At 43.9% G+C, this 23,229-nt stretch overlaps 2 protein-coding genes across 7 annotated transcripts; one reads left to right on the forward strand and one right to left on the reverse strand.

Moving 5' to 3' along the window:
* Window positions 1–340: 340 nt before the first annotated feature.
* mapkap1 (MAPK associated protein 1) lies at window positions 341–13,764 on the reverse strand. Of its 6 annotated transcripts, none has more exons than XM_035625298.2 (13): window positions 13,546–13,741; window positions 12,922–13,085; window positions 12,031–12,514; window positions 9,285–9,374; window positions 8,583–8,734; window positions 8,215–8,387; window positions 7,957–8,133; window positions 6,984–7,093; window positions 5,147–5,254; window positions 3,752–3,892; window positions 2,652–2,789; window positions 1,242–1,339; window positions 341–1,025 (listed from the first exon to the last, which is right to left on the reverse strand). In XM_035625298.2, exons 3-13 carry the CDS (start codon window positions 12,311–12,313, stop codon window positions 903–905), a joined length of 1,593 nt encoding a protein of 530 aa, XP_035481191.1. In that variant the 5' UTR covers window positions 12,314–12,514; window positions 12,922–13,085; window positions 13,546–13,741; the 3' UTR covers window positions 341–902. The 6 variants fall into 6 exon arrangements, with proteins under 6 accessions (XP_035481191.1, XP_035481194.1, XP_035481195.1 ...); XM_035625301.2 differs by having other exon boundaries at window positions 13,578–13,736; XM_035625302.2 differs by having other exon boundaries at window positions 13,624–13,721.
* A 1,944-nt stretch (window positions 13,765–15,708) lies between these two features.
* Window positions 15,709–22,373, forward strand: chsy3 (chondroitin sulfate synthase 3). Its single transcript, XM_035624014.2, has 3 exons — window positions 15,709–17,237; window positions 17,705–17,988; window positions 18,667–22,373. Exons 1-3 carry the CDS (start codon window positions 16,316–16,318, stop codon window positions 20,236–20,238), a joined length of 2,778 nt encoding a protein of 925 aa, XP_035479907.2. The 5' UTR covers window positions 15,709–16,315; the 3' UTR covers window positions 20,239–22,373.
* The last annotated feature ends 856 nt before the right edge of the window (window positions 22,374–23,229 follow it).

A 23,229-nucleotide genomic window follows, 5' to 3' on the forward strand; every position in this document is an offset into this window, starting at 1 on the left:
AGCCATCTTGGTTGTTTAGAAAAGCCGCGGCGTGGTATAAACCCCGCCTCTTATTGGATAATGGGTTGTGATTGGACCGGCACGTTTTCTGCCGGAGAGAGTTCACTTCCCAAATGAGGAGATCCAGACCGAAGTCTGGCACAGCAAATTAAATGAGCTCCCAGAATTCACCTGGGTCCCAGGCTAATGCAACACAGCATCAAGACCTGATCATACAGTTGAATGAATCCCTCTAAACATTCTAAATATGTTATATTGTCTTTAGCTCGGTGCACATAACAGACTGACAACTGAAGCTGGACGATGTTTGTAAAGAATGTAAAACATTTGCAATCTGAAGTCAAGGCAGAATGGTGTTGATCTTTTTAAATCCAGACTGGGTCATTCATATTTAATATTTAACCTCCTAAATGTAAAAAATACATAAATGTACAGTACATATAAAGTGAAAGTTTTCTTTGATGTAATATCAAAACTGTTACAGATGGAGGTCCGAAGCAGAAATGTAGTGCGTAGCATTGTTGTTGTTGTTGTGTGTACAAACTAGCATTTTCAAGCTGTACAAATCCATTCTGCAAGACGGAGCTTAAATTCAGAGGCAGCGAATAATAAAAAAAAAAAATAATAAAAAAGAAATGATGGCAACATGACAGCCGACAAATCCCACAAATCTTTTTGTTTCTTAGAATGCATGAACAAGAATGCATTTGTTGTTGCTCGTGGAACCTCCGCCGAGGCAGACACGTCTGCTTGGTCTGTTTCCTGCTCTCATCTCCTCTGACCCGACGCCCCGGTCTGTCAGTCGCCACTTCTGTTTCGCCTGATGCTGTGTATGAGAACATCACGTCTGGTCTGTGTACGTACAGTACAGACAGCCAGGTGCCTGAACAGCTGCAGTCCATCTACTGGCCAGACTTTTTCTCCTTCTGGAAACTAAAGCTGGTGCGGCGGCTTAGTTTCCGCTGTTTCTGGGCAAAGTAGTCGGCCCGAGAGGTGCTGGCCCGGGACTCCAGGATATAGTTCACCTAAAAAACAAAGACTGGTTTACATGAAATGTTGATGTACAACATTCAATTGTATGTCTGACATCCATCGTGTCCTCCTACTCCTGTGATCAGCTCTGTACGTGTCACTGTTTAATAACTGATTGAGGAATAATCCCAGACAACACGGAATAAGCTCGTAAAAGTTTTTCTGAGCAGAGAAACGGGACCGAGCACAGACGTCCGACCACAACTCACCTTCAGCACTATCTCATTGACGGTCCCAGCATCAGACTCAAAGTAGAGAGGCTTGTAGTCGTGGTTGCTGAGATAAGTGAGCTTAAATATTGCATGAGCTGTAAGAGAGCGGAGAAATTTCTTTAATGAGACAGAAACTGAACACGGATCACAACCTCCTCCCTTCCCCATGTGTTTTCATGTGTCAGATCTCAGATGACAAAGATGAAGCTGCATAGGTTTGTTGAATTGTTGTGAATCACAGTTGATCCAAAACAGTTATGACAGTTGCTTCGCTCCAGGTGATTATAAACTATTGAATCAGGATGGGTATTCAATTTAATTTTTGTTAATAAATCCCCCCTAAAGCCTACAAAGTCAAAGTCAATTGAAATGTAGCAAAGCGAGAATGAGAGGATGACATGACAATAAGAAAAATACTTTGTAGTTCACATGACAATAAGAAAAAGACATTCCTGCCTTCGTTGGATCCGTCAGTTCTAATATGATATAATGCAAACTAGAGTTGCAACAGTTAATCGATTAGTAATCAACTACTAAATTAATCGACAACTATTTTGATAATCGATTAATCTGTAGTAGTTTTTGTGGAAAAAGTCAAAATTCTATGACTTTGGCTTCTTAAATGTGAATATTTTCTGGTTTCTTTTCTCCTCTCTGACGGTAAACTAAATATCTTTGGTGTGAGAACAAAACATAACATCATCTTGGTGTTTTGAGAAACACGATCGACATTTTCCACCATTTTATGGACCAAACAGCTAATCGATTAATCGAGAAAATAACTGACAGATTAATCCTTTATGAAAATAATCGTTAGTTGCATCCCTAATGCAAACTACTTCAGTACCACTCAGTTGACTACCTTCCCACATCGGGCCTCAGCGGTCCACTGCATGCGAGTAAACTGTAGTGTGTCATAAAGCACCACTGCTAACAATTCCTTCATCTCTAATCTGTTTTTTATAAGCAACATAATCACATCAGTTGCTGATCATTTATATTCATTATATTAGTAACTTGGTCACAGACTAAATGGACTGGTGCCTCTGTGGTTCTGCTAGCTGGCTGCTGATATTACTCTACTGCCCTGAAATATTTGTGTATATGATATACCCAGTGCTGTTAAAACACAGATTTTGGTCCAGTAATTTATTATTGTAATGTCAACGTCATCATGTTTCACAGCACTGGGTTCATCAATCACTGCATCATTTACAGTCCATTGTGTGGGTAGGGGTCAATCACTCCTGTGCCCTCCATCACGATATAGACGTCTGTCCCAAACTACTCGTGAACTGCTGCCACCAGTTCGCCAGGTTGTCGCCAACTGTGGTGATTCATGGCTGAAATGGTCAAGGCCGAGCTGTGTACAAGAAGGGGATGAGCCGACTCTACTGGTACACTTACTGGGGCTTCTCTCCTCCACAAGGTCACAGGCACATAGATGGTCCGAGTCAATGGAGATGGGTTTCTGACGAATCCAGAACTTCGTACTGGCCTTCTGATTGGTAACAGGATCGATCTCCACCTTCTCTCCTGAAATGCCTGATCAAACAATTGTATGTGAATTAATTCATAAAGAACACAACGATGACCACTCAGTGTAGGACTGCAAGTTGAAGATTTGTTTTAGATGTTAATCGGCTCAAACATAACTGCTGCATATGAGCTTTCTGATATTTCATACACACTTAATGTGGCTCTGGGGCCGACGATGTCAGTCAGTCAGAGAGTGAAATATCTTATCAACTATTTTACAAACAGTCCAGTGCCCTTCACAATGTGCACCAACACATAGTTTCTCCAAATACAGAGGGTCTAAAATATGGAACTTTCCCCTCCTGACATACAGAAGCTTTCTCCACTATCATTTAGAAAATCTATGAATTTCCTTTTTTTTTACTCTATCAATAGCTTATATTTCTTTCGTCTTGTTAGGATGACTTACTCTTTTCTATTTCTTCACATATTATTTACTCTCATTGGATTGTCCCTTTCTTCTGTCCCTTTTTTTAGACTATATGCTTTTTATTTTTCTCTTCATGTTGTATTTTATTGAATAATTGTAGGGAACCCAACGTGCCAAGCCCCTTGTGGATGTATCCTTGTTGTTGTTGTTGTTTACCATGTGCTAAATAAATCATATCAAAATCAAAAAAAAGGTGAAATCAGTTTACAACTGTGACTCAAAAAGGCTGTTCTGGAAACTATGGAAACCCCTTGACAGTGAGCATTGGTTTGTCTGCTTCAGTATAAGCTGCAAATGTTAACATGCCTAGTTCCCAAACTTGCAAACTATACCTCAGACTTCGCCAATTAGCTGCAGCTCATACAATTTGCTAATGCTTGAAACCACAAGTTTATAGTTACCTGTTGAAACTGAAATGCTACTTTTGTCATCTATCTAAAATCAAGGAGCCTTTGTTTGAAGAATTTCAATGAATATTTCAAACAAACATTCTGCTGGGGAAAATGACAGTTTTATAGAATGGCGAAGTCGTGTGTACCTAGTTGGACGTCAGTGGTGAAGCGAAGCTTGTGGATCATACTGATCTTGAAGGACTTATAGTGGTGACTGCTCAACATGTCTTGGACAGTAGTGATGTCAATAGGAGGGTCTTCCTCTGAGCTCTCCTCTCCCCTGGAGCCTGGAGACAGAAAGAAAATGCTCAGTCCAAAAGATGTGAGCAGCAACAACTGGGTTCCAGGCAACACAAAGGAAAGTCATTTGAGCTGGTTTCCTTCTGTTCAGACACTAACAGTAACGTTTACAGTCCCACAACATCGGTCCAATGACATTGTTAACATGAAAAAAAAATTACTGTTTATCTAGTCATTTCTTGACCAAGGTTACAATGAGATCACACTGAATAAGTATTTTTTTGTTTTAATGCATGCAGAGTGACAAAATATATAAGATTCCACAAATACATGCACTTAACCTTAGGTCCAAGAAAACAATTCCATTTTCAAAACGCCCAGTATCAAAAGCCCCTAAAAATATTATACGGCGATGCGATGATCTTAATTTGGCATATGATCTGCTTTTCAGAGGAATCGTACAGATCGCAGGGATGGTTCTGAGCGGAACGCCGATACCGTAATGATTAATACGAGAACAATAATTATGAAAGGCTGTAGTCATCTTCGCTATTCCCACTCCTGAGGAGAGATCAGTGTCTCTGTGTGGGAGCCTGTTCGGTGCAGGGGGCGGTGCCAGACACAGAGTGAACCGGTCGAATGTGTGGTTGTTGTACTTCAACAAAATTAAAGTGTAATAAATGTTTAGTAAAGGCAGTAACACGAGCGACCTGTGGAAACATTTAGGGAAAGTTCAAGTGAAAGTTTTTTTTTTGCCCACTTGTTTTTTCCAGATAGACTGATCTGATCTGGTGCGAGAAATTGTGATTCAGATCGTGGATGTGAAGATGAAGCGAAGATTGTCATATGAACTTTTGGCCTGATCGCCCACCCCTACTTTAAGCCCATAAGGAACAGGTTTGTGGTGCCCTCTATTGGCCAATTTTGAGATTGACTGACTTTGTGAGACCGTGCTGGATTGACATCAGGTTTGGAGCGAAGCAAGTGATAAATGGGCTGTATTTAAATGTCACATTCACCCATTCATACAGCGCTGCTATACATTCACACACTGCCAGCACCAACGCCAGGGGCAGTTTGGGGTTCAGCTTCTTGCCCAGGGAAACTTTGACATTCCTAAAAACAGTGTCAGAAAACCGATCTAACAAAATTGGGTCTCATTTTGTACAGTCCAACTTCAGAGGGATTTGCTCCTTTGGTCCAAACATCTACAATTAGTGTCAGATAAGTGTTGAAGAGAAACTGGTGGACTGTAACCAGCTGTGGCAGTTGAACCCAACTGACCTACTGATATTACGTACTGTTTTCTCTGACCAGGCAAAACTCCAGTGTGTTTTGGCTCTCCAGCGTCACGTCCAGGTCCACTGCAGTGTTCGGCTCCGTCTGCTTCTCCAGGCGATACTTGGGCCCTGTTGGAGAATGATGGAGTCAGACGACAGACACAGACCTCAGATTTCTTGGAGTTGGGTTGGAGACCTTCAACAGTCTGATTGTCTGACTGCTTGTGTTTGTTGACCAGTCAGACTCCCTTTTATTGATCTCTCAAAGTTCTGTCGGCAGAATAATGCAAAAATAACTGAGGGGATTTTCCAGGAAACTTGGTAGAAGGATGGCACATGGACCAAGAAAGATCCCATTAGTTACTTTGGATGGCATAACTGTGGCCTCCAGCTCTACTGTAAGGAGCCCTGGAGTTATTATTAATGATAATATAGTATATTATTATTGACCAAGACATGTCCTTTGACTTATAACATCACATAACATGTCTTTAGTACAGCCTCACCTGACACATATTTAAAGGTTAAATCAAGTTTCAAAAAACAAAACTGAAACAGTTATACAGTGCAAACAGGAATGTTGATGCATTATTCAATTCAAGCTTTACCCGTCCACCAGATTTCATGGAAATAGGTTGAGTAGTTTTTGCATAATCCTGCTAACATACAAACAAATAGATGAAAACATGACCCTGTTGGCAGAGGTCAGCAGGGGGAGCAACGTAATGGTTCTGCTGCCCCACTTAGTCCTTTTAAAAATAAACATATCATACAGTGACCCCCGGTCAGGTGATTATATTTGAGCAACCCATGTCAAAGATCATTTCACTAATTTCAGCAACTGACAACCACTTTTTAAATTTTTTTAAAGTCACATATTTTTGGAAATATTAATTTAATGCTCATCTTTTCAGACAGGGTGATTGACAGGTGCTGGTTTACAGTGAGGTCTACGTCAAAATGATCTGGTTTTGAAGTTCCCTTTATAACCGTCCATCTACAGCAGCTGGTGGTGTTATGATAAACACTGGAATCAGACCGCTGTGGTGAGGAAGTCTCTTTCATGAATTCGGTCTGTTAGATTGTAATCATTGAGAATAGCAACATTGTTTAAATTGTTGCTTTTCTATTTACGTTGTTTAAAGACGTTAAATGATCTACATCCTTTGTGACGTGTTGGCATTTAAAGACATGATTTGTCCTTGTTTGAACTTGACAAAGGGTTGGTAGCCTGCAACCTACCTCCAACTTCACCCTACATAATGCTTTATAAATATAATGTGAAATATATGAATCAGACATTCTTGTAATAATAATTTCCTGCCTTGATCCACTCATGATTTGTTGTTGATGAATTATCAGTTTTCAAAGCAGCCTCAGTCTTAATAATTTAGACTAGCACAGGTGGCTTAGGGTTAGGTGTTGTAAAAATTAAGTTGTTTTAAATTATGAGAAGCCAACACCGATTATGTACCTATTAAGCTTTTTTCTCCCCCCTTTTAAAACACAGGACCCATCTCTGTAGAGGGTGGGGGGTTGGGTGGTTTATGTTACCACCTGGGATTTCTACAGGCAGTGGACAACCACCCTTTCATGTATAGATCCCTCCTCTAGAAATATAAACAGTATAATATCATCAGCAGCTCGACATACAGAGGCAGACAGGATTTTGACGGTAAAAGCTAATTCAGTTTTGTATCCCACACACTGAGGCGTCTCTTCCAACCAAGATAAACTTCTAACTGTTTGTGTTCTATAGTGAACAAGCTTTAGTACCAGTGTACTAACTCAAAGACAAGGACACATCACGTTTACCTGCTGTACATCCGATCTGGCAGGAAATGATGCGTGTCCTTACCTGAGCCTTTCTGTGAGCCTTTCCTCTTCTTGAGTGCTTTCTGGAGAATTTCCTTCATGGTGACCTTCAGACTGTCCACAGGGATCAGCGAAAAACCATGAGCAGCGTTTCTAAAATGGAAATGGCAGAAAGGGTTGAGAATCGCTTTGTTGGGGATGTGGAATTTTAAGAAAATGTACAATTTAGTATTCACAGAGCTATTGGACCATTATTCAGGATATGCACACAGTCGCCAAGTGTTTGCTCATTGGTGGAACTGTTGGGTTTCTCTTATATTGTAAGGTCTAGACGTTCCTGTGGAAAGTTAGATAATATACTGTATATTTGTGAACTTATGACATGCCATCTTTACCTGGTAGGTGTTTACACTGCACCACATTTGTTAATTTTTTTAAGGAGTTCACAGAGCCGAACGTGAGTAAAAAAAAACTATTTTTACAAAAAGCGTATTTGGATTGAAATCACTTCCTGTCCCTTTAAGATGTCTTTGGCTTTGCATGTTTCTCCTGATTGTGTAGCAGTTGGATCCAGAACAGCATCACAATACATTTATTTCACAGCCATTGTAATGTACAAAAAGTAGACTGTAGGGCAAGGTACCCTTTCGAAATGGTTCAATACTACTTGAAACCTGAGTTTTGATTCTGATAACAACATCATTTTCTTCAAAACCTTATTTTCATTTCACAGAAGGAGCCAAAAACTAATGTTTAATACTTTCTACAAACAGGAACACGTTTATTAGAACCTCACCGAAAACATATATAATATGATATGTTTAGCTAAAATGTGTTGCACTCTTTGTACATACAGGTCAAAGACAACAAACTCAACAGCGCAGATGATGTTTAGCACAGGCCTAAAATAACTCAGGTTAACCATAACATTCACATTTCATCGACATATTGATTATATATATATATATACACACACACACACACATATATGAATAGGTTTCTTACTCCATACTCACATTCTGACAAACAGCGACTGTCTGGACGTGAGGCCAGGTGAGGAGTATTTCTCCACCAAGGCCAAAGTGCTGAAACCAAACTTGTGGATTGGCTCATTGGAGTCGAGTGGAGGGAAGTCAGTGTCCACCTCGCCATCGTCCTCCGCAATGTGGAGACAGTAAGCGTTCACATTCTCACTGTGGAGAGAAGAAGAAGAGTGTGTCACACAAAGTCATATTTTACATTTTTTGAAACTCAGTAAACATGTTCGCTCTCACTTGAGTTTGGGTTCTCGCCCCTCGCTAGTGTACTGCCAACAAATGAGACCAATGAGGTCGTGCACGCGGGCATTGGCGATGGTCACCACCGTCATCGGGTGAACTTTCTCCTGAGCCATCTGCATTGAGAGGTAGACGTCGATCTTTTTTGTCGCTGTTGTGCCAATGTGGCCCTGAAACATGACGAGACAAAAGAGTAAAAACTTATTACACAGAGGAAAGGGGAAAACTTGGTATCAAAAGCTAAAACTATAAGTTCAGTATTTACTCTAAAAGGGAGCAAAGTTTGTTGATGGTCACTTTCACTGCATTATCCCCCGTCCACCTGCAACCCACACTTCTCAGGACTGAACTGTTGAATCATTCACCTTGCCATCAAACTTGGAATATTCATTGAAGGGGTTGTTGAGCTGCTGGGGACACTGCTCCAGTCGCAGGGAGAGGGTGGATTTGGAACCCGTCAGCTGCCGTGGCCTGTCTTTAAAGTCACGTTTCTCAAACAGAGAGCCCAGATCGTCCACTGGACAGAAGCATGACGGGCAAAAACCTTGATTACTGTCAACAACACTGACAACAGACACATGCTGCTGGGACACATCCAGATAATATGGAAGGTTTCATGTCTCGATGGAAAAAATGCTTTCACAAAACAAGTGCTTACCAGGTATGACTAGTGGGATTTTCAACTTTGTTTAACATGAATTTTAGAAGGTCAATTGATCTGATATATTTCATGTAAATCAAAGTTAAGTTAAGAATAATTGTTGTCGCCATTTTTCCACTTGCTTTCCTATCCAAGGGAGCGTACATAACAATCCAGTTCATCTTCTCCTCACACCTCACATTTATCTTGTGACCCCTGGGCAGATGGGAAACACTGACCGTGGGTACTACAGTTTAATTTGGTTTCAAGGTGTTTCCATGACAACACTTTGAACACTAAGAATACTTAGCAAACCTTTTTTGTTTAGAGTGAAGTTACTTCCAAAATGCAGTAGACATAGAAACAATAAATGAAGTGACAGATTATGTTTTACAACAAATCTTGATGTTTGTGTGTGAAATAGTACCTGATTGGGAGGATGACCTCTCTTTCCACTGAATATTTTTACATTTGATTTGGTTCTGCCGCTCTTTCCTTAGCCTTTCAAGTCTTTGGGCTGAAAAGAAAGAACAACTTTTACATTTCTGTTACATGCAAACAAGTCAAAGTCACTAAAAACCTGGTGAAATAGAGAAATTCATCATCGCTTAACACGCGAGAAAAATACCAGATCACCTCAGGTTAAATGTCTATTGTTCACTGGGCTAGAGGGAACATGTATACAGCAAACATGATACCGACCTGCCTCATTTGTAAGCTCTTAAATGGCTCCACTTCAACTTTGTACTTTTATCAATCAGAAAAAAATCAAACAAAGGACCAACTAGTTCTCCCCGAAAAGGGGACTGTGAAAGCTCTCAGGTCCAGCTCCTCCAACCAATCGGACTTCTCTGTAAATCTGGATTTATGCTCGGCGCATCGGTCCATGCGGACGGCGGCGCTGACGTCACTTCCTGTTGTGTGTGGTTTTTCATTGGTGCTGTTTCGCGAGGCCACGCACCTCCCGATTTTTATAACTTGACGCAGTCCGGAGCATTGGCACTGTAAGCTGACTGGGCTGCGATGGGTTCTGTTACCATGATCCGACGGAGCAGGTTGTCAGACCGATATGCAGACATGCGGAAAAGTGGTATCTCTTCATCCAACAAACCAACATTTCTTCTTCACTGAACGATCGCACCAGCTCTGCCGCGGTTGCCATGGTGTAGATATAGACTTTTGTCAGCGGCGACATTTTCGTTTCGCATAAGACTGTGTTCACTGTGTCAGGCACGGCTGAGAGTAAAGTAGTCTGGCGCTGCGGTGACGTCACAGTTGGTGCGCACATTGGCCGATGCGTCGAGCATAAATCCATTACCAACACGTTACCAACCGAGTTGAGAAACTGCACGTCTTCCCACACTCATCGTGTCCAGGACCGGCTTCTGAGCAGTCAGACATGTAAACATTTTTGACTCTTACAGTCGTTTTAATTATTGTTTACTGTTGTTATTGTCATGATTCTACCTGCTGCTAACTTCTCCCATGTCTTCTGCCCGTTGCCAGGAGTCTCTGTTTTGTCTAGTTTGTGGTTGTATCAGTGTATTAATGTCTTCTGGTTTTGTTTCTGTTCTGCCTGGCTCATGGCGTATCAACTCTCAATTACTGATGTGTTTTTGACTTTATTTAAAGTCACACAAAAGGCTCCAAAAAATCTTGACAAAGGACTGCAGTTAAAATGATACAGGCTTTCTAAAACTGGCACATTTTCAGAAATGTTTACAAATGTGTGTTGCCGTTATAAATAAATACAATTTTCAGGAAGATGCACTAAACATGTGCCATGTGGTATTTTCACTGACACGACCCATGCTGTAAAGACTGTCAGACACACAAAGAAATGGAAAGTGTAGACGGACTGTAATTACAAAGGCTCCAGTCTTACTGACTAATAAATGCTTTACACTACAAGTCATATTCATACAGTGCTTCTATACACAGCATCTTTTCCACCGAACTTTTGGTTGGTAGACGGACCCACTCTTCCTGGGCCACATGTACACACCCTATAAATACTGTGTGTACATATACACAACAGGAGGAACATCAAATGAAGCTTTCATCCCTGTCATCTTACCAGCGGCCCCAGGTTTCTCACGGCTGTCTTGTCCTGATGAGACAGCCACCACACGTCAGTCTGAAAGTCTTTCTACCCAAAACACAGACCAGCACACCACCAAACTGTGTCCAAACGTCCAGGGAGCCAAGAGGAGACGCGACGTCTACCTCTGGACTCCCTCCGTCACCAAACCCACATTTACCTTCCAGAGAAAACACTCTTCCGTTGATTGAAACTCACTACACTCATATTACACACCCAACTCCCCACACACTGCGTTATATTCATTTGATGACTGATTTGATGATTTAATGCTGATTAGGACACCAAACCTTGAGATCTGTATCTGACAAACACTCACTCACTTCTGTAGTTGCCATCAAATCAAAACCATTGTTTGGTCTGTGTGAAGAGAAACGATGTGCGTGTTTATTTGCATATGGAACGGTGAAGTGAGATATGATCGAGTGGTCCCAGGAGAAACACGAGGGAGTAACTCCACGTGTGAACTTGCTGTGTCCACGTGAGATCAGAATGTTAATGACAGCTATGAAAAGGGCCTTTGAGCAAAAGGCACCAAGCTGTCTTGATGACATAATGGTGCGAGGGAGATACCATGTTATGGCAACATGTTCAGTTGGAGTCCAGCAGAGGAGCTTTCTTCAATGTCATTCTCTTGCTATCGCTCCAATATTTCTGACATTTTTATCAAAAAGTATTATAAAAGGTATCAACGCCCCAAAAAAGAACTCACAGTAGGCACCAAGAAGTTTGAGTCCCACTTCTTTGCCATAGCTGCTTAAATTTGTTTTTACTTAATGACATAATAAGAGGAACAACCTGACATTGCTTGATTTACAAAGTATACTGGCATACAAGGGTGACATAAATCATAATGAACAATTTATAGATTTCACACAGCGCTATAACCCCAAAAACAACCATCCATAGTACACACAATTTGACTTGAGCCTCACTAAACCACTGGCCCAGATTAGACGAACACAACAACAGAACAGGCTTTGAGGCTGCCCCCGTCGTGAAGACAGAAGGGGGGGTGTGCCCGACAGAAAGCCTACCCTGCTTACCAGCAACAACCCTGAGAAAGGCCTACCTGTGTTGGACCGCCGGCGGATACCAAAGTCCCAGCTGGAGGTGATGTCCATGGACTGGGAGAGGTCACAGGAATGATTATCTCTCACACCGCTGCCCTCCTCGCTCAGGGAGCCCGACCCCGTTGAGCCACAGCTGCTGCCGGGCACCAGAGTCAGCTGGCACTTCTCTAGATCCACATCCTGGTCTATTAGTACCATCTCACACATTCCTGTGTCATCACTGGTCACATGAGACTGTCTGATGTGGGCCAGAATGATGGCTGGATTGTCCAAGAAAGCCATCTCTTTTCCGTATTAAGTGTGGCTTAGCTTTGGAAGTCTTCTACGTCTCACTGTCCTGCCTATGTGCCAGAGGATTCTTCCTCTCAATCTCTATCGAAGAGAGTAATAGAAGTGGCTGATGACAAGTGGAGAGTTGTCATCTTTTCCCCTCTCCTTTTCCTGATGATTCTCTCTGCTCCGAGGTGGGAACGGGGCCAGTGCCTGTTTGGAGTGAGTTCACAGTTATTACATGCTCCGCTGGAGCTTGACAATTCAAAGCCTTTAAATGTGCATTTGTTTACATTTGGGGTCAAATAAGTGTTTATTTTCTTAATTCAACTTCTCTTTATTTGGTTGTATTTGTAATTTCTTTTTCAATTTATAGGTATTTATGATAAAGTTTATGGTTAAACGTAAATATCATGCCTCAATTACATTTCTGTCATGAAGGTTTAAAAAGGACATCTTAGGAATCATTGACAGATTAAAATATATATATATCAGACTATGTATCGGTATCGGGAATCTTGTACTCCCTAATATTGATATCTGCATGTAACATGTAATGTAGTGAAAGCAGCACAGCACACAGTTTGCCTGTTGTTTGCATTGTATAATCTTAAAAATACCATGGGAGGTAGTGGAGCATTCCTGTCTACGACTGCGTTCCATTCCATCTGCATTCAACCTCTGTGGATCCCACACGGGTTCGAGTCCTCAACAGATGACGTGACACTGTCACAACGTTCACGTTTTGTCAACCACTTCCTGGACCGGACACTTGTATTCGACACTAAAACAAAGGACCACATCGCAGCGATGTGATGATGATGACGATTTCATTTCCCTGTGTGTTCACACTGTGTCAACAAGGCGATGAGCCACACGTCGACGGATCCACGGTCACCGTCTCCCGGGGGACAAGTGTCCGACATGTGGAAGGTGTCCTCGGGCGCCGCCGTCCCCCTCACTGTCATAACTCCCAGTGGCTAGTTTGACGTTAGCTCTGGTCGCTGTCGCGTTCCCCTGCCCGTTCTGAAACGTGCTTACTGCAAAGCCCCGCGCTCGAACCAAGTCGCCGTGTGTCCGCTACACGTGGCAGCACGAGTGCATACGTGTCGTCCACACTGTCAAAACATTTACCGACGGCTTTCTGCGCAAAGCGAAATGATCATTTCCAGTTAGCATGTAAGCTAGTTTAGCTAAGACCCCTGGCGCTCACTGTGGTTAGCTGGCTGTAGCTAACTGCTAACCTCAGAGTGTTCTGTTCATGACGGCGTCCCACCTTCAGAGGCTCCATCCGAACAGATGTGCACAGCGGCCCATCTTACCCACGATCACTCCCCCCGAACGGTCCCGGGACCCTCGTCGTCAGCAGCAGGACTCTGGTGCTCCCTGCTCAGCCTTCTGCTAGTGGCTCAGACTGTTGTTCTTCCGCCTCTTCTTCTTCTGTTTTTTTTGGCGGTAGGCAAACAACAATTTGGTGCATTACCGCCACCAGCTGGTGTGGAGTGTGGCTCAGCATCGCTATTATTTACTTGATGAAATAAAAACTAACCAAACAAAAATCAATAATGAACAAAACAAAACAAAAAAAACTCACATCTTCTCAACGACCATTGCTTGTCTAAGATACTGAAACATGACTTGATTACACTCATCTGTGTTCTTCTGTAGAATATCCATTAGATTAAACTGTACTTTTTATTTTCTTTCATCAGTTTTGAATTAGATGCCTTCTTTCTTGCTCATATTTTTCACAGTGCAGCATAACACGCTCTATTGTTCTTTCTTAGCTATACAGCAGTCACAGTTACCTGTATTATGTAATGATGTACTGTTTAGTCCAGTGTGTCTTGATATTATTGTTTCTCATCTCCTGATCCTGCCTGCACTCCTAGTTTCTCCTCGTTTCACCACCGGTTGCGGTTTGCAACTTTATACCAGATGCCGCCAGAAAAGTACAAAAATTACACACTGGGGCTTTAAATAATACTACTTAACCCTGCATGACCAAAACGTAGCCTGTGAATTATTGTTTCATCTCTCCGTGTTCTCCCCATACTTCTCATCACACCTACTTTTCTTCGAATACCATACAACCATCTTCCTGTTCTTTCTTTCTCCCACTGTTTTTTGCCACCTCTCTTTCAACATATGCTTAACTGCTGTCTTCATTTCTATTTTACTGAAGGTACTGTGATGTCAAGCGATTTGTTCTTGTGGCTTCCTATGAACATTTGTCAGGTATTTAATTCCCCTTGAATCTTATATGTGCTGGCACCTGAAAAAAGTGTCACGTCCAGTCCCATCATTTGAATCCTACACAGTATTGAATATCTGATCCATCTGTCCAGTCTCTTCCTGTCAGCAGTTAAGATGCAGATGGCTGATGGCCCCACAGTGTCAGAGACGGTCCTCAGGAGCACGTACAGTCAGTTCAGTTATAAGTCATTAGTAAGAACATGTTTGGGGTTGTCAGGTTGAAATGAATCCAAACATTCTCACTTTTTAACAAGCCGTCACACGTGTAGTTGCACATTTTGTAAAACTAACAATAATCACCAATAATCCACATTTGACTCAGCTGCTCTGCAGCCTTTCTTCCCGTACGTCACTCTTTTTCAACTTGACAGAATAACTCCATACAGTTTGGAGTAAGTGCATCTGTACCATGCTATTCTGCAGGTAGATATCAAAAGGGAGCATTATTTTTTCTTTTTCACCATATATTAATCATTTAAAATGTGCCTCCTCGCCTCAATTGCAGCAAAAATCGCTTTTATTTGAGGTAATTTCTCTTCAGGAGAGGTTGAGGCACTAAAATTGTGATTGAAGACAGACTCTTGCCTTGGACAGCTGCCCTGCTTGTAATGCAACCTCAGCCCTTCTTCTTGATCCTGCTGCCACTTGCTGGTGCTTTAGTTTCCCGAAACTCACCCAAAATGTACTGCAGAGTGGTTCAGATAGGACCTGTCATATTCAAAAATCCATCTTTATATTTGGAAAGTGGAAATGAAGGAGGAATGGAACGTTGGATTCCTCGTTCCCCTGTACTGAGGAGCATGAGATGAGCTGAGATGAGCCTTTATTCGACCACAATGGGGAAATGTGGGTGTTAACAGCCGCAAAGTGGATAGCAGAGAGTAGAGATCTAGAATTTTTTGATTTATCCTTTATTTCACCAAGAAGGTCCCATTGAGATACAATATCTCTCGCATCCCATGCCACACTTGCACAATGAAAAATACAAGGCTAAGTATGAATATAAATACTGAGATGTCACACAAAAGAGTGTGACGTGCTTTTTGCTCACCAGCAACACAAGCTGTTTCCACTGTTAAAGAAGTGGAAGAACCACAGGAGAAATTTAAACAATTACTTCAAATACACTATGTGTGGAGGCTTGAGTCCTTCTGCAGCGGCCACGGGTTCGACTCTGACCTCTGCCCTTTGCGGCGTGTCGCCCCCCACTCTCTCCTCCTTCACACTGCACACTGTCCTGTCATTAAAGGGTTCAAACAATATCTTCTAAATTCTAAAAATAAAATAAATAATTAAAAACAGGATTAAAAAATGTTCCTTCACACACTCGGGGAGAAGCAGCCGGTGATGGACGTGATGGAGGAGGAGGAGAGGACGTGGCACTGTGGACGCTGTGGGGTGACTCGCTCCAGAAGATGGCAGTAGTGCATCGTGAAGGGTGCAAGCTGCCCTGAAAAGCCAGAGAAGAAAAGGGAACGCTGCGAAGTTGGCACAGACACCAGTCCGTGTGAATGTCGAGACGACGTGTGACGGGACGAGCCGGTGGCGATGATCGAACCGTCCGGACGTGGAGCCTGTCCCGGGGGAGGGGACAGTGAGACCGGTTCACATGGGACAGTCGAGCCCTGAGGACGGGACCGGACACCGTGTGGTTCGAGCCCAGTGGCGAGCCTCCTCCCGCCGCACCGACAACACGTCAGCACCTCCGGACAACGGCGGCATTCATGTGTCCACCGGCTCTGGTCCAGGGAAACCGCGATGGCTCTGAGACCGAGGAGGCCGTGGGCCACCGTGATCCTCGGCGTCTTCCTCGGATTCACCGCGTCCTCGTGGCTCATCGTGCCGCAGGTCCTGGAGAGCCGAGGGAGACGCTCCCCCGCGTGTTACCACGGTAACGCTCCCGACATCCTCGCGCGCATCGCGGGCGGCACAGCCCGGGACGGCCCGAAGCGGAGTCGGGGGGGTGACGTCATATTCAACCATGGAAACAGTAGCGGAGCCAACGGGGGGAGGGACACCGGGGGGGGAGACACCGGGGGGAGGGACACCGGGGGTAGAGACACCGGGGGAAGAGACACCGGGGGGAGAGACACCGGGGGAAGAGACACCGGGGGGAGGGACACCGGGGGTAGAGACACCGGGGGGAGGGACACCGGGGGGAGAGACACCGGGGGAAGAGACACCGGGGGGAGGGACACCGGGGGGAGAGACACCGGGGGTAGAGACACCGGGGGGAGAGACACCGGGGGGAGGGACACCGGGGGTAGAGACACCGGGGGGAGAGACACCGGGGGGAGGGACACCGGGGGAAGAGACACCGGGGGTAGAGACACCGGGGGTAGAGACACCGGGGGAAGAGACACCGGGGGGAGGGACACCGGGAGACCGACGCGTTTCCTCTACGTCGGCGTGATGACGGCCAAGAAATATCTGCGCTCCCGCGCCGTCGCCGCGTACAAGACCTGGGCCGGTTCCATCCCGGGGAGGGTGGAGTTCTTCTCCAGCGCCGGGTCCGGCGCGGTCCCCCTGGCCGCCCCGGTGCCGGTGGTGTCTCTGGCCGGTGTGGACGACTCGTACCCGCCGCAGAAGAAGTCGTTCATGATGCTGAAGTACATCCACGACCACTACCTGCACCAGTACGAGTGGTTCATGCGCGCAGACGACGACGTCTATATAAGAGGTGATTAATCTCTCTCTCTCTGTCTGTCTGTGTGTGTGTGTGTGTGTGTGTGCGTGCGTGGGTGTCACGATGTGCTTATTCCACAAAGTGGATCACACACACACACACACACACACACACACACACACACACACACAGACTGGCTGTAGTTCTGTGCACACGAGGAACTGTTATTTGTTACCTCATGAACAGTTGCTCACTGTCCAACCTGTGTGATCGTCCGACTGCTTGATTTCTCATCCTGCCAAACTTTGTAGTAGTTATAAATGTCCATAACGTTGATTTTTGAGTGTTAAGTGTTTCAGAAATGTGACTTGTGTTTTGGGGTGAGTCTTTGAGAGCTGGGCACAAAAAAATTAATTAGTTTAAGTTCATTTAGTTCTGACTGCTGTGTTTTATTTTGTAGTAAGCCATGCTTATACTGAGCAGAGTAAGTAAGCTTCTTCTCCCTCTCTCCCCTCCACCAGGTGAGAAGCTGGAGTTGTTCTTGCGCTCACTGAACAGCAGCAAGCCCCTCTACCTGGGCCAGACGGGCCTGGGCACGGCGGAGGAGCTGGGCAGGTTGGCCCTCGAGCCAGGAGAGAACTTCTGCATGGGGGGCCCCGGGATGATCTTCAGTCGAGAAGTGCTGCGCCGGATGGTCCCGCACATCAGCACCTGTCTGAGGGAGATGTACACCACCCACGAGGATGTGGAGGTGGGCCGCTGTGTGCGTCGCTTCGGAGGAACACAGTGTGTGTGGTCTTATGAGGTATGTCTCCTTTCTGTCCATTCGGGTTCATGGATTGTGATGGAGTGTGCATTTAGTGACAGTGGGGGGCTTGGATCGGTCCCTTGGGAATTAAGATATTCATTATGGTGAAGTTTTTAGGTGAATAATAATTTATAAAAGTAAGAGGCACATTTGGGGTGCAACAAAAATGTTTATGACAAGGTGACAAGGAGTCTAACACATGTAGTATTAGAGGAGGTGAGCCAAGGGGAGAGAAAAACACTTTCAAGGCTCATCCCGTGTGACAGAATCAAATGATTGATTCAAATGCACGGACAACAGTGTACACTGGAAGCAGCTACTTGATATTGCCCCATCATGTCTTCATCCCAGGTTAAATGTCAAGTTGAAGAATTTCACAGTGGATGTGTTGCTGAGAATTATGCATATGTTAAGAATAACTTGCCTGACTGATAACAGATACTTCACTTTGCTGGTGTCACCGCACTGTGAGTGCAGAAAGACTGCACTGTGTCCGGCGCCTGAACCCGTCAGATGTTTCTCTGCACCGTCGTCTGCAACGCCATCATTCTTAACCGGCTGATTAAATTCTGCTCAACTTTGTCTGTTTCATGAGTGGGAACATGATGTGTCCTGCTATTTCCCTGAGCCTCCAGCGGCCGGTGTGTTAACATGGTGTTCCAACTATTTTCACAGATGCAGCAGCTCTTCTATGAGAACTATGAACACAACAAGAAAGGTTTCATTGAAGAACTTCACAGTAGCAAGATCCACAATGCCATCACACTCCACCCCAACAAGAAGCCGGCCTACCAGTACCGGCTGCACAGCTTCATGCTGAGCCGTGAGATCTCCAGGCTCCGTTACCGCACCGTCCTGCTGCACCGTGACGGCCTGGTCATGAGTTACCTCGGTGACACAGAGGTTCTGTGGGAGGACCTGCAGCTGGGCTCCCCGCCTTCCTACATGCGTTATCGGCCCAATGAGAGAAATGATGTCATTGAGTGGGATTTCCTGACGGGCCGTCACATATTTTCTGCGGTTGAGAACAAGACAGTGCGACAAAGCCTTGGGAACTTGCTTTGGACTGCACTCGAAGACATTATACTGCAGGTCATGGGAATGATTAATAAGAATTCAAAAACACGTGGCCGTATGATTGATTTTAAGGAGATTCAGTATGGCTACTACAGAGTTGATCCGATGCACGGGGCTGAATACGTCTTGGACTTACTGCTTCTCTACAAGAAACATAAGGGACGTAAGATCACCGTGCCTGTGAGGCGGCATGCTTACCTCCAGCAGCCCTTCAGCCGACCCTACTTTTCTGAATCTGAAGAATTAGATGTGGTCGAACTTGTGGCTGCCATCAACTCTGAATCCCAGTCTCTGTCTTTCCTGTCCAACTCCCTGAAGTTCCTGGCACCGTTCCAGTTCTACGAATCGACCAGAGAAATGTGGAAGCAAAGCCAGAGGAAGGTCAATATCGTCGTCCCATTGTCCGGTCGATACGACACCTTTGTCCACTTCATGGAGAACTTTGAGAAAGTCTGCTTGGTGGCCAAACAAAATGTTAGGCTGTCTCTTGTTCTTGTGGACAGTGAGAGCAACCAGAGCAGTGGGAAACATATTCAGTTAATCAAAGCTTACCGTAAGAAGTATCCCACCGCTGACCTTTCTGTAATCCCAATGACAGGCAACTTCTCGCGAGGCCTGGGTCTGGAGCTGGCCTCCTCGAAGCTTGATAACAACACATTACTGTTCTTCTGTGATGTTGATCTCATCTTTACTGGTGAGGCCCTGCAGCACTGCAGAGACAACGCTGTCCAGGGAAGACAGGTCTATTTCCCTGTTGTCTTCAGTCAGTACAACCCCAGGATGGTGTATGCTGAGAAGACCCTGAGAGAAAACAATTTAGTGCTCACCAAGAAAAGTGGTTTCTGGCGAGATTATGGCTTTGGAATCACATGCGTTTTCAAGAGTGATCTTCTGAGAGCTGGAGGTTTCAACACTTCAATCCAAGGCTGGGGATTGGAAGATGTGGACCTGTTCACAAAAGTTATTCATTCTGGTTTAAAGGTGATGCGCAGTCAGGAACCAGGAATTGTCCACATTTATCATCCTGTCCACTGCAACACAAGCCTGGAGCAGAGACAATACAAAATGTGCCTTGGGTCAAGAGCGAGTACATTTGCGTCGACAATGCAGTTAGCAGAGCTGTGGCTGGAGAAACATGTAGACACGGGGTATAACAGAACTTCATCCTGACATTCAAGACCTCCCCGGTCCTCACACTGTGTGTGTTGTAATGTGACTGTGGGTGACGTGTCAAAACAGATGGACCAAACCATTTCAAACCCTGCAGGTCGACCCACTGACACATGGATCCAGAGGAAATGGTCCAAGAACAGAACAGAGTCCAAGACACAGATATCTGTTACCTTCTCCAGTCCCGGACCAGTTGGGGAAACCACAGACACATAGAGGTTGCCTGTTGGCTGTTACATCGGACATTGAACAATTGACTTCAGTATCACAGATTTATTATTCACAAATCTGGAGTCTTGTGACCTTTACTGCAGTTACTTACCAGAGGTTTCGCTTAATGTTAATTCTAAATACGGTTGGCTGGTGTCAAATGATATATAACAGGAAATGCAATCAAAAGAAAAATACTAATATTACAGTATATTCAAATCTTTAGTAGTGTAAAGGTGTCACACAAAGTCCTACCTTACTGTGTTGCAGGATACAGCAGTATCCCCATGTGCATGCGTGCGTGCGTGCGTGCGTTGGCCATTACGGGTTGAATTAGTTTCCATTAATGCCAAACAATTCATCAGGTTCCTCTCTGAGTCGTGAGGTTCAGTTTCAGTCATCGAACTGTAGAGGAAAGGTAGGACACTTTGTACAAGGTGCACAATATTTATTGCGATGTAAGCATTTGCTTAAATCTGTGTAAATTGATTTTCAAACTTGTCTAAATTTCTGTTTTGACACAAGCCCACTTTCTTGTTGACAGGTGGAGCAGTGCCAGGGAAGTGAAGATGGGCTTTAGTCATTTGTTGGTCTAAAGACATTTAGACATCCAGGTTAAAACTGGGATAACATTGGTTGAATTTTTCCCCCCAATGTGTTTCAGTGTGTATGTCCGCCTCGACACTGCTGTTGAAACAGTTGTATATAACCTAGATGCCCCAAAAAAGACACTTTGTCATCGGTGCTGACTGAAGCGTCACATGAGAGACTGTAGTGCAACATGTGACTCGCTGAGTTATAGTTGTGATCAAGATCAACGCAGCATGAGGGATGTGTTTGATGTGGGTGGGGCCTCTAAGTGACAGCCCCTTGACTCCACTGCTGTGTAATAAAAGTATAAAGGCTAGGAGTGACGTGAGTGACGCATCACACCTGGACGGCTCCAAGTACAGGTGTGAGCGCACCAAGGCACCAACTGCCACATTTATTTATTGTCAAGTGGGTAGAATCTTATTATTATATTGACAACAGGCCCATCTGTACAGTGAGACAGGTTCAAAACTTCATCATTTGGTCTGAGCAGAAATAATGTAATTGAGCGGGAAGTGAGATCCGATCACAAGTGACCACAGGAGACCCATTCAGGACGTTGTTTACTCTAGGACCGATGTTAACACCAGGTGTGAACAGGTCCAAAGTGTTTAAGGTGATCCTGAAGGCCACACGAAGGGGTGAGACACTACGAACTGATGATTAGGGTCTCTCCTCATTCACGGTTCACAAGGTTATTCACAAGAAGTGATGGGTTGAGTTGTGTGAAGTATGAAATGAGAAAGACTGACATATGAGTTCAAACTACTTCCCAACATCTGGCCTGTCCCCACATAAAGTTGGTCGGACACAGGTCCATGTGGTGGACTACATCATTCAGATCCAGATCCTCTGATGGTCAATCAAACTGTTCTTGTGTCATTCAGCTCTACAGTATCTTCTAACGGACATAGTCAGACTAAACAAGGGATATTTTCTCAGCCAGGGCTTTTGCTTGACTTTTTACTGCTATAGTTATGATGACGTTTACAGTTCGGCCTCAGGACCATGTGTTATCACCTGTATGTGGTGCTCACTGCCTATCACCAAAAGGAATAATCTCGGAAATACTGTAATAGCTGGAGCAATCTGAATTAAACTGGTTCCTCCTGGAGCGTATTTCTGTCACCATTCAAAAAGAAAAATGCAATCCTTTTCACATCATAGCAGGATATTTCTGTATTTCTCTTGAATCACTTCATACCAAATTATTCAGCATCAAAATGAGAAACTGAGTTATGACTATGATATTTTTGTCATGAGTGCAGCAGCTTTTGTCAGACCTCTGAGTTGCTGTACATTCCTGTTTTATCAGCAATACAAACAAAATAAAACAAAATGTCTGTCACTGATTTTAAGTGACTGAATAATGCTCAGTTCTACTGGTTAATGATTTAATCAGAACATGTACATTGTACAGTACCAGATTAGCTTTTACTTTACAGTTTGTTCTATTGAAAAGAAGAACTAAAAGCTCTACAATGAACGACACAGATTCACAGCACCAGAATCCACTTACATTTCATGTACATTGCAGTCACCAAAGAAAAAAATGTCAATTTATCTAATGACAATGACACACTAAGTCATAATTACAAGGTCTATTTTTTTTCTTTTTGAACGAATTAAGGATCATTTGCAAAGATTCTGTAAGGGTTCTCTATGTATATACAAGAATGACTTCGATCTGCTACCAATAACAACTACTATATCAACAAATGATAATTTAGAATAAATGTTTCAACTCAGATATTTTGTCAGTGCTGTCTATTCCTGTAGTTCTACGCAAGAAGCTGAATTGGTGTAAGTAGACTGTATTTACTTTTATAAAGTCAAAAGAAGTTGTCAATTGGCTAAATCAGGCCATGCAAAGTTCTCACTCAGTGGCTGCATGTGAGAGGACTGCAAACAACACTTCCTGTGTGGAGCCAAAACAGGGGCCATAGTTTTGTTTGAAGAAATATTTGAAACCCTAACTTTGAAAAATACAACATTGAATTCGGAATTGGAGCAAGTGTAGTGTATTTTAATTTAAAGGAGACATGCTCATATTTAGGTTCAACATTTGGATTTGGATTATTACTTAAATTAATAAAATGTTTAGACGCTCTGATGTTCAGTGAACGCATCAGTGTCCTCAGATATGTCAACATGAATCGTGGGTTCGTTCTGCGGATCAGATTCTCCTTC

Source organism: Scophthalmus maximus, chromosome 2 (assembly GCF_022379125.1).
Source record: "Scophthalmus maximus strain ysfricsl-2021 chromosome 2, ASM2237912v1, whole genome shotgun sequence".
NCBI classification, from domain to species: Eukaryota; Metazoa; Chordata; class Actinopteri; order Pleuronectiformes; family Scophthalmidae; genus Scophthalmus; species Scophthalmus maximus.